The 19,883-nt window shown below is 43.8% G+C and overlaps 1 protein-coding gene across 3 annotated transcripts; it reads right to left on the minus strand.

Annotated features, from left to right (window-relative positions):
* Positions 1-352: 352 nt before the first annotated feature.
* Positions 353-14,311, minus strand: dgke (diacylglycerol kinase, epsilon). Of its 3 annotated transcripts, none has more exons than XM_054785249.1 (12): positions 14,181-14,311; positions 13,165-13,635; positions 11,820-11,979; positions 11,590-11,709; positions 11,362-11,505; positions 7,480-7,637; positions 5,649-5,697; positions 4,669-4,782; positions 4,508-4,579; positions 2,431-2,558; positions 1,632-1,743; positions 353-929 (listed from the first exon to the last, which is right to left on the minus strand). In XM_054785249.1, the coding sequence occupies exons 2-12, from the start codon at positions 13,614-13,616 to the stop codon at positions 702-704; spliced, it is 1,737 nt and encodes a 578-aa protein (XP_054641224.1). In that variant the 5' UTR covers positions 13,617-13,635; positions 14,181-14,311; the 3' UTR covers positions 353-701. The 3 variants fall into 3 exon arrangements, with proteins under 3 accessions (XP_054641224.1, XP_054641223.1, XP_054641225.1); XM_054785248.1 differs by lacking the exon at positions 14,181-14,311 and adding an exon at positions 13,922-14,149; XM_054785250.1 differs by lacking the exons at positions 353-929; positions 14,181-14,311 and adding exons at positions 1,128-1,559; positions 13,922-14,151.
* Positions 14,312-19,883: the final 5,572 nt, after the last annotated feature.

The raw sequence follows: 19,883 nt of genomic DNA on the forward strand, positions 1-19,883 counted from the left end.
ATGTTGCTTCTTCAGTTAGTTTTAGGACTAAGTTTGGCTGCTTGTTAGTTTTTGACATTTGTCCATTTAAAGGGCTAGTTCACATTTTTTGACATGAAGTTGTATCACATCCCCATCAGCACTGTAGCCCATTAACAGTGACTTACCCCCCCTTACAGTGCGCAGGGATACGCCGGGAGACAAATATAACGCCAAGCATTTGATTTTTTTGAGAAGGCATTTTTGTGATGCAAATGTATTAATCTTTTCCACTCATATTGTTTTGAGAAGTCAAACTCCTTACTTAATCGTCCCCAGCAAGTAAGTGGAGCTACGTTCTTCATCACAGAAATCTGACCAGAACTGGACTTAGTAGACCAAGTGGGGGGTAAGTTATACAACTTCATGTCAAAAAATGTGACCTATCCCTTTAAGTGGCTTGTGGCTTGAAATGCTTTCTGTTTTTCTAAAAGTGGTTTGGTTGAGCTTTTAGTTGACATTCTTCCGGTTAAGGAGCTGTGTAACAAGTGTATATTGATGAAGGCATTGCGCCCGTGGTTGCCGTAGCAACATAAATGGGACCACGCTGCCCCCTGTACTGGGGTTCGGCGCTTTAAAAAGTTAACATTTTATTGAAAGAGCCCCTAAAAACAGGCTTTTCGAACAAGATATGATTATTGTAAAATCCATCGGAAGCAAAAATGAAAATATTACGTGATGGTTCAAGCATGAGCGGACACTGCCAAAGGAGGCCTGGGTGAGTCATGAGGGGTGGTGTTCTCCGCCTCAGAGGCGCTGGACTCGTCATCGTCATCATCATCGTCCGTCTGCTCTGCGCTGTGGTACAGCATGAGGGACTGGGTCATGTGGGTAATGGTGATGGTGCATGGGCCCTGTTCCCACGGCTCCCCGTCCACTTGCATTGGCATTGTGGAGCGCTTGAGAACCAGCTGCTGAGGCAAATGTTGATGAGAATGAGAATATAATACATTAGGGGTGTTACAAGATCTCACAACATTAAAATGTGACAAGATTTCTCCTTCAGAGAAAAGGCCTCGGACGATAATAAATAAATTAATCACACATTAAATGAAAATGAACTCGATAATTTTGCCGGTCTTAATATACTGCCATGTGCAAACGTGCCTGTTTTCCATGTCTCCAGCCTCCAAACAGGCAGGAAGAGGGTTCACTCTTTGCATTAGTTTCAGCACCTTGGCGCGGTTGTTCCATAGAACAACGGCATGAACGGAGTGAACCCTATTGTCAGTCAGACACTCTCTCTGTCTTGGTGGGCGGAGGCTGGGCCGGTAGCATACATACAGAGTGCACAAGAGTGTAACATAGTAGAAATTAAAGTAGTAGATTGCAAGATATGCGTATTTGATTACCAAGTAAACACACGACACAAGCAACCCTTCCTGTCCGTCACTTTTAATGTGTGCCGCGTGGGAATATAGTACACCTCTGTAAAGAACCAAAAGGTTCTGTAACAAAAAATCAGATTACGAATACATGTAGCGTTACACTTCTCTTGATGACTTGAGGCAAGCTAGCAGCTAGAAGACTGGTAATATGATCTGATGAGCAGAAAATGAGATTGTCAAGAACTACAAAGCGATAATACAACATTGTGTGTGATGTGGCCTCACCCTGACTGTGTGGGCCTGTCCCAGTCGGACTGGGTTCGCCATCTTAACCTGGATCTGAGCACAGTGGAAGGAACCAAACACACCCACCACTTCCAGCAGACCATCGTCCAACCTGCCGGAGAGACAGTTACCATGTTGAAGTACTACTGCATGTGAGCTAAAGAAGAGGAGAGGTGATAGGCCAAAAGTGAGTGGGTTCTAAAATTTGGTGGGAGACCTAGCCCCAAGCAGATGAACTATTATGAATGTTACAACAGTCTTTACATCTTAAAAGGGATTCAGATGCTTTCCTCCCTCCTTGAATCAGCTGTGCGTCGACCTCCTCGACACGTTTGCATCAAACAAAAACCCGGCAATGAAAACGAAAAGTACGAAACACCCAAATGTATGATAAAATAGCACTTTTCTGCAGAACTTGGTCATATAAAAATTGCGTCTTTGTCACACTCCTTTGTAAAACAACCCCAATTCTGCTTTGTATGGAAGTCTTGTACGAGCAGCCGTGATGCAGTCCCTTGTATTACCGTAATGACATGTATATCACTGGAAAGCGCAGTACATCTAGTTTCAGAAACATCTGGAATATTTTTTTTTTTGCAAATTGTTCAAGATTTATGGCAATTTAAAAATAGCTTTGCTAATTCCGTCACTGACAGCAGCTTCAGTGTCAATGGGTTTTAATAAAATACTTTAGAAAAGTTGGGTGGGCCGGATTAAAAAAGCTTAAGTTTAGGCTGTAGTTTTCCCATGCCTGCGCTAGCGCTAACAGTGTTATATGTTTACTGTATGTCTGTCTTACCGTGTGGGAGGGTAGGGTTCATCTCCCACTCCCTCCCAGAGTCTGCAGCCACCCCCCCAGTAGCCAATATTGCAAACTATGATGCCCTCCAGGCTGGGCAGCGGCACCCTCTCACCATCAAGCTCCAGCTGTGGTAAAAGCATACACACACACAAGCGTGTGTGCAGAAACAATGTTAAAACCCAGGCAAATAATACAAATAATATTTCAAAGATACAGTATGAAGAACTGCTATGTTTATATTCAAAATTTATATTTCCACTTATTTTTTTCATACCTAAAATGATAACATTTTACATATTGTTGTGAATAATAATAATAATTACTATTTAGTCATCCCTCATTTACCGCGGTTAATTGGTTGATTTAAGTGAATTTCCTTGAAGTAGGATTACTTATGGGGGAGTTACATCCCGAGGTACATGCTGCTACGTGCTGGCTACATGCAAAAATGGGGAAAAATCACAAAAGACACGCACAATGCCTGCATGGATTTTCAAACCCGTAGACAGCATGCAAAGCAAATTGGGATGCAAATTATTTTTTGAGCGCACACAGGAAAACCTTGCACGCAGCCAGGTTGCAAGTGCAAGGCAGAGGAGGAGTGCGTGAGTCGCAATTTTAAAAGTACATTGCGTACATTGCCCAACCACGGCAGCGGCTCCTCCCACGGCGGGCGACTCCTCCAGCTGTACACTCCGGTTCTCCCAACCCCCATGGATGCACGGCGGCTCCTCACATAGCATGTCCGACATTAATGCGCCTTGCCCGGCCACGGTGGGCGGCTTCTTCCAGTCAACGCTCTGGTTCTCCCAACCTCTGTGGACGCACGCCGGCTGCTCACATAGCCGACATTAATGTGCCTTACCTGGCAGATCTTCCCGCTGTACAGTCTGGTTCTCCCGGTCACGACAGTCATAGGTACCGTAGGAAGCCAGTACGCCCTTCTTGCAACCGAAGTGAGTGGGCTTCACAAGCCTTGTATGATGCCCACACACGGTACGTCCCCAGTGAGTGAAACATACGACAGCCTTACATGAAGCACAACTAGCACGCACGAGTTGCATGCCGCACTTACAATCTAAAGGTTACCATCGGAGGGCGAGCGGCAAGCACATGGGTGTCACAAATCACTTGCTCCCCAAGTACAACACACTTGCAACCCCTTTGATACCCCACTTCCTCTACGTGCTGGCCATGGCCAACAAATTTCCCAAAAATTGCGGCGCTCGTGCGTGTGGTAACGTGCTGTACCGGTCAGGATGCAACTCCCGCTTTATTCATAAATGTACTATTTTTGTAGTAATAGCATAGAAAATCTATTTACGACCTTATAAATGTGATTCTTAACATTATTAGAGCCCTCTAGACATCAAATAACACCTCTAAAGTCACCTTTATACTCATGTTACCCAATATAGTAGACATAATAAGAATAAAAGACCTAGTATAGACATAGTGAGTCTCCCAATGCTAACCTGAGTGATTGGGGGAGTCACCAATGTAGAATACTACATATCACCATGTCTTTCGATGGGTTTTCTGAATGTCTTATATTTGTATTCTAGTTCATTTACTCATTTTTATGCTTGAAAATGCTTAATTTAGGCCAAAAATATGGAAATATTTGCTCATACACACATATTAATAGGCCTTAGTCAACCACAAAACAGCAATGATTTCTTATTATTTTTTAAAAACCGTGATAAAAGAGTGAAGCCATGAAATTTGAAACGCAATGTAGCGAGGGACGACTGCAATTAATTAATTACTAATTAATTAAACATTTTTTTCTTTCCAGTCTGTCCAGATTTACTCAGTACACTACAACAGGCTGTATTAATATTGTGGCTCTCTCACAAAATATCAAAACTGAATATTGTCTTGGTGAAGGCATAATATTCCATATTGCTCTCGTATTGAGTCTCAATGGAATGTGCAGCGTAGGTGTATGGTACCTAATGCTGTAAGCTTCAACCATCTATCCATCACACATACACTTCTGTAGTCCATACAAAAACTGAAGGTGAAAGCGCAGTAACCATGATATTTCATTGCATGAACAAAGCAGCAGTACCTCAATGCTCTTATCCAGATCCTTGCATCCCTGCACTAAACAGTCCTTGGTGCCGTACAGGAAATACACAGCCTGGTGAAAGATGAATGCAAGACGTGTAAAGCGTGTTAAGTGTGTATTCACATTCAGATGTGTTTATGATTTGTGGAGGCTGCTCTGACCTTGTTGATGATACGGCTGGAGAAGAAGGAGGGTGTTTTCTCTCGATGTGTGTGGAAGTTGAGCGCCATCAGAGCGTCGGCCCCCACAGAGAAGTAGTTGTTCATGGACAGAACCTGAAGAGGTCAGGCAGTCTATTCAATGCAGACACTCCCTGATATTCGTGCCTTCATTCATTCATCCGTCCATCAATTTTGTACCGCCTACACTCTTCAGGGTAATAGGTGAGCTAGAGTCTGTGTATGGACTCTTTTTTTTTTCTTCTTCTTCTTTCAATTAAAGTCCACTGCAGTGTCTATTTCCACTGAAAATTACACAATTTGATTGAACGTTTAAAAGGAGCCTATGGTTACGTGGCAATCAAAGCTGTCCCATCTTTTGAATTTTCTCTGCAGTTAGATACGAACCATTATTGCACATGTTATGTAAGCTTATGAGACTGATTTTTTCAATAATAGTTAGGGGTGTCACGAGACGATACATGGGATTGGGTCCACGAGAGGAGACTTACTTAAAAATGAATAATTTTTTAAAAAGTACAATGACAAAATATGCTTGGACAAACTCTTTTATTTAACTGAGTCCCACAACACTGCAGGTGCATTGTAAAATGTTGATCGTCCCACCAATTGATGCTAAACAATATTATTGTCAACATTTTTTACGACTATGATAATATACACAGTCGTCCCTTGTTTATCGTGGTTAATTGGTTCCAGACCTGACTGCGATAAGTACATTTCCGCAAAGTTGGCTTTCTAAATCCGATTTTTACTATTATTAGAGACTTTGAGAGGCAAGAGGCAAGGTAAACCTTGGACTGGGCACTCACAATCAATCACAAGGTAGATGTAACAAACATTCACATTCACCCTGATGGGCAATTTAGAGTTCCTATGAACCTAACATGCAGAATCCATTAGTTTGACAAAACAAAGTACCCCAAACTTGAAACTGAATTACAACAAGGCTTCAAACTCACCTTTGCTTTTCGAATAGAGAGGCCTTTGGAAGATACCTCCACTTTCCATCTGAAAATGGTTATAGTCAATAATCAGAGAAATAGACACAATGTCATAGTTATAGCAGGTGGTGTCCAAATTTAGAGAAAAATAAAAGGATGCAGATTTTTTTTTTTTTTTACACTAAAATCACTTTAGTGTAGGTTCTAGGATCCCAAAGTGGGGTACGCCAATTGCAATAGGAAGTACATGAATACAAATGAAAAACAATTAGCGCCTGCCACTCGCAATTACGAGTGCGCCTGAACGTCTCACGGAGCAAAGAGAACGAGCAGAAAAGAGACACAACATGAAGTTGGTAAATGCTCTGTGTGCATCACATGCACAAATAAGTAAGTTTGATGATTATTTTGTACATTAAGAGTGTTCCATCTTGAAGATTTATATTGCTGTTCCAAAACCTGTCACTATGAGTGGGCATTCCCCCCTAAAATGAGGCTATATCGTTGGTTTTATGTATTTTTGTACTTCAGATACTGCTTTGTCAAGATTATTAAAAACTTTCCCTTTCAATTTGGTATTAAATTAATATACAGACTTAAACCTTAGCCATTGTGAGTGGACAAAAAAAAAGGGATGCTCAAATTCAAAACAGCCAAACATACGTATGCCAACATCAAACTAAAATAAAATATATGCAGGATGGTAACCTGTCTATTTAGCAGTGCTCATGTGAAACTTTATCAAAATGTGATGATGCAAAATGCCCATTTTTGACTCGGAATTACTATAAAATGAATTAACCAATTAATTACATTCAATATTTCAAGTTAATAAAGATAAAGAAGGGTATGTTTTTTAAGTGTCAAGGAGTAGGGGGTATGTGGCTTCAAGTCAAATGTCTGAAGGGGTACGCGACTGTAAAAAGTTTGGGAACCACTAGTGTAGGTCATGCAAAGCTCAGCTATTGTAGGCTGTTAAATACATTTCAATAAGAATTTTTGTCATCAACCTGCCAACCTTTAAGACATTTTGAGTACTGCCCCTGAAAAATCAAAAGATGCTTGGGGCCACTTTGACATTTTTGTTTTTTTATTTTGTATAACGGCAAAAAAAAAACAAAAAAACATGATACAGTATATACACTACTTAAAGACATGGCTTTGTGGTAAATAACAGTGTCATCCTTTCAGCCTTTTCTCATTGGATTATGCATTTTGCTCTATTCCCATTTTTGCAGCATTTTTTTTTATTTCTACAATGTACCATGAGCCAGTAAAAAAACCAAATGGCCTCTGGGCCGCACTTTGGACACCACAAACAGTGGTAATTAAATACAGATGGGAAGTGTTACTGCAACTGGAACTTAATAATGTCATTTTTATTGCAAATGTTGATCTGAAATCAGAGAAGGCATTCGTAAAGAGAGGCGCTTTGAAAAAGTTGTATCCATACCGGAAATAATGCAAAAACACAGATCAATCACAGCCACAACCACAATGTCTAGTCATGTTGTTGTTGTTAGAAACTACTGGCACACTACAGTAGTACTGTACAGTTTATGCAGCCTGTGTGAGGTGCGTCTTCCCTGGAGGTTTTTTGTATTTGTTGAGTGCAATTTGACAGTTCATGAATAACTTGCAATCGCATTAATCATATGACATGTCTATAGTACGATTCGGAAGGGAAAGTGTACCAACTTAAAGCACTACCACTGGCCAAACCACTTTAGGTGTCAAACAAGCCCAAGCATGGCACGGCTTGCCTAGTCTGAGTACGCCCTAAGATTAAACCATGCATCATTATGCAGCACGTAGCTATGTACTGGTCATTTCGTTCAAATACTCTCACCTGTCCATTTTGACCACCTCTGCATCCAGGATGTTGCGAAGAACCTGTTCCACCGGGATCTCTCCAGCGTATCCCGACCCCCAGCCCAAAGTATTGGACAGGTCATTTCCTGTGCCAAGTGGAAGGATGGTCACCCTTGGCACGAACTGGTCTTGACCCTGACACAAGAGATGCGGTGACATGTGGGTGAAAACAAGAAGGATGCAACACAAACTACTACCCGATTGATGCATATCCTGTCAGGGTAGATATGCTAAACTAGCTTTTTTTATGGGAATGGTCTTTCAATCATGTTATATGATCATGATTTATTTCAACTGTTCTTTTTACAGGGTGGGATAATATTACGATATACAATTTCAGTTACTTCTAAATACAACAACTGGGAACATGATACAGAGTCAATTTCTGTATACATATGCTCCAACTAACATGGTTTAAGATTTTTTTCCCCAATTAATATAATAATCTGTATAATAATAAAGAAATAATAATAAATAGAGACAAAATAGAGACAAAACAACAAAACAAGTTCAAGAATTTCCTGCCTTATATTTTGCAAACATCAACTGCTTGTATTGTTTTTTGAATTCGCTCATCTTGGTGCATTGTTTGAGCTCCTTACTCAGTCCGTTCCATAATTTAATTCCACATACTGAAATGCTGTGGGTTTTTAACGTTGTTCTCGCATATAAGTGTTTCAAGTTTAGTTTTTCTCTAAGATCATATTTTTCCTCTCTTGCAGAGAAGTATTGCATGACATTTGTGGGTAGCAGGTTATTGTTAACTTTATGCATTATTTTAGCGGTTTGAAAATTTACTATAATCAGCGAATTTTAATATTTGTGATTTTAAAAATAAGGGATTTGTATGTTCTCCATACGCGGCTTTATGAATTATCTTCACTGACCTTTTTGCAGTACATTTAGCGAGTCAAGATTGCTTTTATAGTTATTACCCCATATCTCCACACAATAAGTTAGATATGGTAATACCAAAGAACAGTAAAGAGTGTGGAGTGATTTTTGATCAAGAACAAATTTTTCTTTATTAAATATCTAAGTATTTCTCGCCACCTTATGTTGTATATTTTTATGTGAGATTTCCAGTTCATTTTTTCATCTATTATGATCCCAAGAATTTTATTTTCGTTCACCCTTTCAATGTCCACTCAATCTCTATTTGTATTTGGTCGTACGTGTCCTTTCTGCTATTACCAAATAACATTATTTTAGTTTTACTTAAGTTCAAAGCCAACCTCTTAAAACCTCGGCTTGAGATGCCTGCTAGAAAAAGAAAGAAAATATCCTAAATAAGTCATACAGTCAAACCTGTCTATAGCGCCCACTAAAGGGAAACGGCAAAAGTGGCCGCTATAGGCAGGTGGCTGTTATAGACAGGTTGGTGGCCATTTTGAATTTGTGCGCGCACATATTAACATGTCTGTGATTAGAAGCTTGTTGTGTTTGCATATACATATAATTATACTGTTACATGTTGACCAGTAGAGGGCACTGTGGGCCTGCGGATAAAAGTTGTAAATAACAACTAGGCTTGTTATTCTACACCACCCACAGAACAAAGCTGTGCTACTATGTATACGGCCGAGTGTCATTATAGCTTTAGTTCATCAGGAAATGACGGGAAGTGACAGTGCGACGTCACGAGCAGGAAAGCTAGGCTGAGTGCTAGCTGTGAGTGTTGAGAGAGTTGGGAAGTGTGTGGATGTTGGCGTGGATGTAAAGTCCTGCAGTGTTCTCCGCTGTTAATAAAGCGATTAAAGTGCATCGGCGACGTGAGTCTCTCCTTCCCCACAACAAGGGGCGTTACAGTATTGACCAGTGCACATTGTCTCACCCCAGGAAATAAACGGTGTCACTGTCTGCAACAAGCTCCAAAGAAGACGGCTTTTTTTTATGTCAAACAACTGACAGTTTGTGTGGATCTTGTGAATGATTGTGTCTGAGCTAGGACTCAGTAATTAAAGTCTACACACGACGGCTTCATTGATTAAAAAACGAAACTTTATTATGCATGAAGCTTCTGCTTGAGTCGGTATTTTGGCCGCTATTATGTGGTCAGATATTGACCAAGGGATACAAAATGGGTGGCCGCTGGCCGCATTAGACAGGTGACAGCTATACAGAGGGTCTATAACACGTAAATTTTCTGCGGGGGATTTTTCAGTGGCCGCTATAGGCAGGTGGCCGTTATATACAGGTGGCCGCTAAGACAGGTTTGACTGTATTTTTGTGTGAATGTACAGAGTCTACATGGATGATCTTGGAATCAAAGAAGAGACTTTGATGGTTATTATGGATGTGAAAATGTGCATTCAATTCAAGAGTTTTATTGTCACATGCACAGTAAAACAGGTAGTGACAAATGCAGATGAACGAGCACGTAGCTTAGCCCTTACATCACAGTTCATCCAAGGTTTTTGATTAGGGTATTTCCTGTAATACTTGGTGGTGGTAACAGTCTCTATGCATGTGCTAATCTTTCCTACTGAATTGGAGTCAATAAAGCTGCTTGTTCAGTTAGTTTTTGTAGTAGGGCAATATTACTTTCACTGTTGGATGGGCTAAGTGTTAGCTTTCAAGTGTCTAGTGTTTTGTTTTATGAAATTATTTAATAACATATGCTGTCTCCAACTGCCTGCTTGTTTTCCACATTTTCTCATGTAAGTGCTGGTGGTTTGAATTCTGGCTTTCTAAAACTGGTTTGCCTCCAGTTACGTGGATGTATTGCATGTGTCTATTGATACAAATGTTGCATTGCGCTTCTCTTTATTAGAAAATACAGTACCATCGTCCCTCGCTACATCGCGTTTCCGAAATTGCTCCCTCACTCTGTCGTGATTTTTCAAAGATTAATTAATTAACAAATGGCCGCTGTTTTGTTGTTGACTGTGGACTTATTTATTATTAGTCAAAAATATATTATATTATTGAAAGACAAGTTATATGTAGTATTCTGGCTATTAGGCAGCAGTAATGTTACACTGATGAGGCATGACAATAGATTAGATTACCTTCACACTGCATGGCATCAGCCATGGCATGTCCAACATGAAATAGTGGAAAAAAAAAAGTTCTCACATTTGGTGTGGATGTGGTAAATTTTTGGCTTCTTACTTTGTCCTTCTTCCCCACTCCATTTTAAACCCTTTAAGTTTAGAATATATAAATTGGAGGCTAACTAGTTAGCTCAGTAGCATGTTGTGTTTAAAGACATGACTGTCTCTTCTGTCCCTGCAGTGATTCTGTAGCCTACGCATTAGTTGAGCAGTGCGTTGTAAACAAAGAATAATAGTGTAAAGGCGACTTTTGGGGTTTTGGCTTGGTTTTGGTTGGCCGGGCACTCCTTGGAAGGTTCACCACTGTTCCATGTTTTCGGCATTTGTGGATAATGGCTCTCACTGTGGTTCACTGGCGTCCCAAAGCGTTAGAAATGGCTTTATAACTTTTTCCGGCTGATGGATCTTAATCTCAGTTCTGTTTTAACAAGGGGCAATCACTTTTTCCACACAGCGCCATGTAGGTTTGTATTTTTTTCTCCCTTAATAATAAAAAAAAATCATTTAAAAAATGCATTTTGCGTTCAGTTGTGTTGTTATTGACTAATATTTAAATTAGTTTGATCTGAAACATTTAAGTGTGACAAACATGCAAAACAATAAGTTTTGCATTTTTTTTAGAGGGCTTCACAACTGGAATAGGTGAATCCCCTGTATGTAGTTTTTCAATATTTAAAATGCACAGAAAAGGGACAGACGAATGTTCTTGTCTCACATAAGGATTGTGGCTGATGGGCAAAATAATAAAAAAAAAAATCAGTTTTCCTTTAACAGAGCTGCTGGGTAATTTGGTCTCATCTCACCTTGATCTTCATGGTGTCAATAGCATCCAGCACCCATCCCACAGTGCCGTCCCCTCCACACACCAACACCCTCACACAACCAGGGGGCAACAGGGTGCATAGCTGGAGAGCCTTGGCAGGTGCTAGCTGCGACAGGTCAAAAACCTGAGGGGTAGGAAAGAAACCAGTGGGCTTTAAGAAAAACAGCTAAACTGAAAAAGTGTCGGCAACTAGAAGCTGCTGACTGACCTGCACGGGGTTGAGGAGGCTACGAAACTCTCCCAGCAGAGCCTCCCCCATGTTGTTTCCACTACGCGTGTTCGCCAAGACCAACACAGGAGTCCAGCCACAGCCACATGAGGATGCCAGCTACAAGCATTTGACACAAATGGGACTTCGGAGTGCCATGCAACAATAAAACTCTTGAATCTTCAATCTTGAATGTTAAAGCTGCTGCATGAGCGCAAAAGACGACCCACCTTTGTGTACTCATCAGGGTGTCTGCGGGGGAGCTTGTTGACGAGGTACAGATAATGAGGAGGGATGATGAGGTTGTGAAATTCACCCAGGTCACACTGGACCGCGTCCACCAGGGTTTCCATGCAGTCGTCATGTACTGTAGTCTGACACCACACGCATCTGGAATGTTAAAAGAACACACGCACACATTTTAAGTAGTGGAGAAAAGTATTTGGTCCCAATTTGAAAATAGAAAGCACAATAAATACTCTCAATTAATCCACAAAATCAAAATAAAGATGTGCCAATTAATTGCAGGGCTTCACATGATGGCACATTCAGTTGTTGTCAACCCCGCCACAAAGAGATGGAGGGGGGCAAATAAGCACACGAGTAACTAGAAGTCATGTAAAATCAGAGCAAAACCATACATATGCTGTTCTCAAATGTGGAAATCGCTCGAATTGGTATTTTGGAAACCTATTACTATGCTAGTCCTTTGTAAAGGGAAAAAAGTTCAGGAAACAACCAAAAAACACAGAGAAGCCACATTTTTCAGCATTTGCTAACCTTGTCGCTCTCATTAAAACATTGATAGAATTTGAAAATGTGAACTGCACTAAGAATTGTCTCATAACATAAAACTATAGATTTCTCATGTTCTCATACTGTTTCATTGAAATGCTGTAATTGTATCAGCACCCAATTATTCAATAAACACACCCAATTATTCAATAAACACCATAAATGTACCACCGAGATTACAAAGGCTGCTCTGTCGCAGCCTTTGTAAGGAAAAGTAACAGATTGGTGTGAAAAAGTGTGGGAGCGATGTTCGAACCACAATGTAGCAAGGGATGACTGTATTAGTAACAATAATGATGTCACACTTACATTAAAGACATTACACATGTAGAAAGTCATAGCATATAATGTATCTGCAACATACATTATTGGCTACATGCTGACAAACAGAAACTGGAGTGCCATGATTCAACTCAGTGAATTGCACTTGGTTTCTGTCCTATATTTGAAAAAGAAATGTGCAAAATCAGAATTTTTTACAGAAGAAATTGTTTAAAACGATTGGAATCATACAGAAAATTTATTTATACAGTTCAATTAACAATATTTGTTTTTTTTTTTTGTTTTCATCATGACACCGCACGTCACTGGCACTAACATTATCAACATTACCTTAATTGCAAAGATGATAAAATACGTGAGCAAAATAAAGAGCATTGCATGGCAGATGTCGACTAATCTCTTCTGGCGACGCATTTAGTTAATCTGTAGTTATGCAACGTAAATAAATAGGACTGCACAATGAAATAACTCGTATATTGAAAGCGTACTATGCTGTACCTGTAGTCACAAAGCTTCGGCTGTGTTCCACACTGTTGTTTGCACACTGCACAATAGCTGGCCAAGGGCACGTTACCCCTAACCCAGCGGTGCTCCATTCCCTCGTCCTCCCTGGAAGGGGCCATTATTTCCTTGCACGGAAGCTCCTGGTCGGCCCGGCGCAGGCACTGCTCGTCGGCGCACACGCCGCAGCAGTCGCAGAAGGCACCGCGGAGGATGTGCTGGGAGCACACGCAGCAGTAGGTGGGTTTGTTGAACAAGTCCGTGTAGTGCCAGCCATGTCTGCTCTTGCGAAAGATCTCCTTCATGTGGCTTTTCCGCTTGGAGCGTTGGACGCTACACCACAGTGTGATGACCACCGGCACTATCACGGCCACAAAGGTCCATAAGAGAAGCGACCACTCTTCCCAGAAGCTGCGCTCATCTGGCAGCACGGCCTCCTTTTTATACATCTCGGCTGTGGAGGAGCAGCTGACGGAGGAGAATCAGAGAACAGGAGAGTTCAGTAAACAACAACAAGGCTGTGTCTTCACGGTGGAATTCATGTTGCTCAGTATCGGCAGGAAGCTGGAGTGTACGAACGCTTCAGACCAACACTTCCACAATTGAAGGAAGTACGTGTGACGCAGTGCTCACGAGCCGGTACTACCCCCAAACATATAGCGTGACGCCATACAAACGGTGTTGCCAGGTCTCGCGAAGGAAACAAGCTAGATGTAGCAAATATTCTATGGCTGTGTCCAATTTAAGAGCCTACCCAGTCGATGAAGGCGAGATGTTCGAAGGCTCCTCCTCATGCGGCGACTAGCCTTGTGATTTTACACGGCCTAGCCTTCCTCAAACTACTTGGTTGTGTCACGTGCTCTCATGTTTACCCTGACGTCATGACGGGATGATGGGGGTATAAGGCGAAAGTGGCTCCACAAACCCAGGCTTTGTGCTCAAGATACAACTCGACAAAACCAAACATCCACAATCAGACTTAATTGGTCCCGCGACGGTGGTTATCAACTTACTTTGTCAAGTCCGGTTTTCAGCTTTGTGCGAAGTGCGCGTTGACATAAAAGGGGGCGTTTGACGTCATATTATTCTACTTCCGCTGAAAAGTGAAGCAATCCCAGCCAGTGTATTCTACAAAAAATGAGCACGTAATTATTATGGAGCGTTATGAGGACTTCCCAAAAGATTATGAATGCTAAAAGCAACACTGTCGCCGCCAATACAGCGAGGAAGGACAGCTGGCATGCCAGCATGCAGCGTGTGAATGCGTAAGTTAACACTGACTATGATGTGAACTATACCCTAATAGTCTTTTCATTTATCAACGCTCAACGTTGCACAACTTTGACATATTAACACTTATTCATTAAAAAAATACATACTTTCGTTTTTGGTGTCATAAGATCATTAAATATTTTAATCTGCTGTATCTCGCTGTGACCACGAGATGGAAGTGTTTTGCCTGTGACGTATTTTGTGCCGACGTTTAATTTTTTTTTCCTTTCTATAATAAAATAAGTGTTTTAATGCAATTGATTGATGCCTCAGAGTGTTTATTCCTTCAGCAAATATTGTAATATAAGACGACTAACAGGCTCAGTACTCATGCAAGGACTCCTATGACATTTACATCTGCTAACATTAATATTTCATATTGCATTTTATTTCAGGTGCTCGCATGATCATATCTAGCTTATGGCCTCGGCTGATGTATCTCACGTATAGATAGATAATATTAGGGAATGCTCTTTTAATTTTTTCTTTCCATGTCCCATCAGGAAACTTGAAGGTTCTAAATATATGGTGACGCCATCTCCGAATAAGTTAAACAGTGAAACAGTGGTATGGTTATAGCTGATTTTAAGATGATAGCCTGGACATAACCTGGTCCCAACCAGGCTATGAGTTTAGCCAAAGTTACCATGGCGATACACCTGCTTTAAAAGCGAGCTAACTTTGCTGAACACGCGAGCCTGCTTTCCACTCAACACAGCTCGCGAACCCACTAAACTCGCTTTGTAAAATACCCCCTCCAAACATTCATCGAGGGTCCTGGCAGGACCCAAAGATGGCAAAAAACCCAACTTTTTCGAGGAGTCGATTTTCACCTGTTTCGACAGTGCGGCATTGTCGCAAAATCACATTTTTTCAAGTTGCTGAAACGAAACTTTTTCGACCTGGGAGGTGTGCCAACCGCCCCAAACATTCATCGGGGGTGCCGACAAGACCCAAAGATGGCCAAAAACCCAACTTTTCCGAGGGGTCGATTTTAGATTGATTCGATTTTCACCTGTTCCGACAGTGTAGCGAAATCGCATTTTTACGAGTTGCTGAAACGACACTTTTTCGATCCGGGAGGTGGGCCAAACCCTCCAAACATTCATCGGGGGTCCCGGCAGGACCCAAAGATGGAAAAAAAACCCAACTTTTCAGAGGGGTCGATTTTCACCCGTTTCGACAGTGCCGGCCATTGTCGCGAAATCACATTTTTTCAAGTTGCTGAAACGACACTTTTACGATCCGGGAGGTGGGCCAAACCCTCCAAACATTCATTGGGGGTCCCGGAAGGACCCAAAAATGGCAAAAAACCCAACTTTTCCGAGGGGTCAATTTTTGATTGTTTCGACAGTTGTCGAAATCAGTTGTCGCGAAATCACATTTTTTCAAGTTGCTGAAACGACACTTTTCCGAGCGGGGAGGTGGGCCAAACCCTGCAAACATTCATCGGGGGTCCCGGCTGGACCCAAAGATGGCAAAAAACCACACTTTTCCGAGGGGTCGATTTTAACCCGTTTCAACAGTGCCACTGTCGCGAAATCACATTTTTTCAAGTTGCTGAAACGACACTTTTCCGACCCGGGAGGTGGGCCAAACCCCCCAAACATTCATCGGGGGTCCCGGCAGGACCCAAAGATGGCAAAAAAGCCTACTTTTCCGAGGGGTCGAATTTCACCCGTTTCGAAATTGTCGCGAAATTGCATTTTTTTCAAGTTGCTGAAACAACACTTTTCCGCCTTGGGAGGTGGGCCAAACACCCCAAACATTCATCGGGGGTCCCGGCAGGACCCAAAGATGGCAAAAAACCCAACTTTTCCGAGGGGTCGATTTTCACCCGTTTCGACAGTGCCGGCACTGTCGCGAAATCGCATTTTTTTCAAGTTGCTGAAAGGACACTTTTCCGCCCCGGGAGGTGGGCCAAACACCCCAAACATTCATCGGGGGTCCCGGCGGGACCCAAAGATGCCAAAAAACCCAACTATTCCGAGGGGTCGATTTTCATCCATTTCGACAGTGCCGGCACTGTCGCGAAATCACATTTTTTTCAAGTTGCTGAAACGACACTTTTCCGCCCCGGGAGGTGGGCCAAACATCCCAAACATTCATCGGGGGTACCGGCGGGACCCAAAGATGCCAAAAAACCCAACTTTTCCGAGGGGTCGATTTTCACCCGTTTCGACAGTGCCGGCACTGTCGCGAAATCGCATTTTTTTCAAGTTGCTGAAACGACACTTTTCCGCCCCGGGAGGTGGGCCAAACACCCCAAACATTCATCGGGGGTCCCGGCGGGACCCAAAGATGCCAAAAAACCCAACTTTTCCGAGGGGTCGATTTTCACCCGTTTCGACAGTGCCGGCACTGTCGCGAAATCGCATTTTTTTCAAGTTGCTGAAACGACACTTTTCCGCCCCGGGAGGTGGGCCAAACACCCCAAACATTCATCGGGGGTCCCGGCGGGACCAAAAGATGCCAAAAAACCCAACTTTTCCGAGGGGTCGATTTTCACCCGTTTCGACAGTGCCGGCACTGTCGCGAAATCACATTTTTTTCAAGTTGCTGAAACGACACTTTTCCGCCCCGGGAGGTGGGTCAAACACCCCAAACATTCATCGGGGGTCCCGGCGGGACCCAAAGATGGCAAAAAACCCAACTTTTCCGAGGGGTCGATTTTCACCCGTTTCGACAGTGCCGGCACTGTCGCGAAATCGCATTTTTTTCAAGTTGCTGAAACGACACTTTTCCGCCCCGGGAGGTGGGCCAAACACCCCAAACATTCATCGGGGGTCCCGGCGGGACCCAAAGATGGCAAAAAACCCAACTTTTCCGAGGGGTCGATTTTCACCCGTTTCGACAGTCGCGAAATCGCATTTTTTTCAAGTTGCTGAAACGACACTTTTCCGCCCCGGGAGGTGGGCCAAACACCCCAAACATTCATCGGGGGTCCCGGCGGGACCCAAAGATGGCAAAAAACCCAACTTTTCCGAGGGGTCGATTTTCACCCGTTTCGACAGTGCCGGCACTGTCGCGAAATCGCATTTTTTTCAAGTTGCTGAAACGACACTTTTCCGCCCCGGGAGGTGGGCCAAACACCCCAAACATTCATCGGGGGTCCCGGCGGGACCCAAAGATGGCAAAAAACCCAACTTTTCCGAGGGGTCGATTTTCACCCGTTTCGACAGTGCCGGCACTGTCGCGAAATCGCATTTTTTTCAAGTTGCTGAAACGACACTTTTCCGCCCCGGGAGGTGGGCCAAACACCCCAAACATTCATCGGGGGTCCCGGCGGGACCAAAAGATGCCAAAAAACCCAACTTTTCCGAGGGGTCGATTTTCACCCGTTTCGACAGTGCCGGCACTGTCGCGAAATCACATTTTTTTCAAGTTGCTGAAACGACACTTTTCCGCCCCGGGAGGTGGGTCAAACACCCCAAACATTCATCGGGGGTCCCGGCGGGACCCAAAGATGGCAAAAAACCCAACTTTTCCGAGGGGTCGATTTTCACCCGTTTCGACAGTGCCGGCACTGTCGCGAAATCGCATTTTTTTCAAGTTGCTGAAACGACACTTTTCCGCCCCGGGAGGTGGGCCAAACACCCCAAACATTCATCGGGGGTCCCGGCGGGACCCAAAGATGGCAAAAAACCCAACTTTTCCGAGGGGTCGATTTTCACCCGTTTCGACAGTGCCGGCACTGTCGCGAAATCGCATTTTTTTCAAGTTGCTGAAACGACACTTTTCCGCCCCGGGAGGTGGGCCAAACACCCCAAACATTCATCGGGGGTCCCGGCAGGACCCAAAGATGGCAAAAAACCCAACTTTTCCGAGGGGTCGATTTTCACCCGTTTCGACAGTCGCGAAATCGCATTTTTTTCAAGTTGCTGAAACGACACTTTTCCGCCCCGGGAGGTGGGCCAAACACCCCAAACATTCATCGGGGGTCCCGGCGGGACCCAAAGATGGCAAAAAACCCAACTTTTCCGAGGGATCGATTTTCACCCGTTTCGACAGTGCCGGCACTGTCGCGAAATCGCATTTTTTTCAAGTTGCTGAAAGGACACTTTTCCGCCCCGGGAGGTGGGCCAAACACCCCAAACATTCATCGGGGGTCCCGGCGGGACCCAAAGATGGCAAAAAACCCAACTTTTCCGAGGGGTCGATTTTCACCCGTTTCGACAGTGCCGGCACTGTCGCGAAATCGCATTTTTTTCAAGTTGCTGAAACGACACTTTTCCGCCCCGGGAGGTGGGCCAAACACCCCAAACATTCATCGGGGGTCCCGGCGGGACCCAAAGATGGCAAAAAACCCAACTTTTCCGAGGGGTCGATTTTCACCCGTTTCGACAGTGCCGGCACTGTCGCGAAATCGCATTTTTTTCAAGTTGCTGAAAGGACACTTTTCCGCCCCGGGAGGTGGGCCAAACACCCCAAACATTCATCGGGGGTCCCGGCGGGACCCAAAGATGGCAAAAATCCCAACTTTTCCGAGGGGTCGATTTTCACCCGTTTCGACAGTGCCGGCACTGTCGCGAAATCGCATTTTTTTCAAGTTGCTGAAACGACACTTTTCCGCCCCGGGAGGTGGGCCAAACACCCCAAACATTCATCGGGGGTCCCGGCGGGACCCAAAGATGGCAAAAAACCCAACTTTTCCGAGGGGTCGATTTTCACCCGTTTCGACAGTGCCGGCACTGTCGCGAAATCGCATTTTTTTCAAGTTGCTGAAACGACACTTTTCCGCCCCGGGAGGTGGGCCAAACACCCCAAACATTCATCGGGGGTCCCGGCGGGACCAAAAGATGCCAAAAAACCCAACTTTTCCGAGGGGTCGATTTTCACCCGTTTCGACAGTGCCGGCACTGTCGCGAAATCGCATTTTTTTCAAGTTGCTGAAACGACACTTTTCCGCCCCGGGAGGTGGGTCAAACACCCCAAACATTCATCGGGGGTCCCGGCGGGACCCAAAGATGGCAAAAAACCCAACTTTTCCGAGGGGTCGATTTTCACCCGTTTCGACAGTGCCGGCACTGTCGCGAAATCGCATTTTTTTCAAGTTGCTGAAACGACACTTTTCCGCCCCGGGAGGTGGGCCAAACACCCCAAACATTCATCGGGGGTCCCGGCGGGACCCAAAGATGGCAAAAAACCCAACTTTTCCGAGGGGTCGATTTTCACCCGTTTCGACAGTCGCGAAATCGCATTTTTTTCAAGTTGCTGAAACGACACTTTTCCGCCCCGGGAGGTGGGCCAAACACCCCAAACATTCATCGGGGGTCCCGGCGGGACCCAAAGATGGCAAAAAACCCAACTTTTCCGAGGGGTCGATTTTCACCCGTTTCGACAGTGCCGGCACTGTCGCGAAATCGCATTTTTTTCAAGTTGCTGAAACGACACTTTTCCGCCCCGGGAGGTGGGCCAAACACCCCAAACATTCATCGGGGGTC

The sequence above is a fragment of the Dunckerocampus dactyliophorus genome, chromosome 8 (genome assembly GCF_027744805.1).
Source record: "Dunckerocampus dactyliophorus isolate RoL2022-P2 chromosome 8, RoL_Ddac_1.1, whole genome shotgun sequence".
NCBI classification, from domain to species: domain Eukaryota; kingdom Metazoa; phylum Chordata; class Actinopteri; order Syngnathiformes; family Syngnathidae; genus Dunckerocampus; species Dunckerocampus dactyliophorus.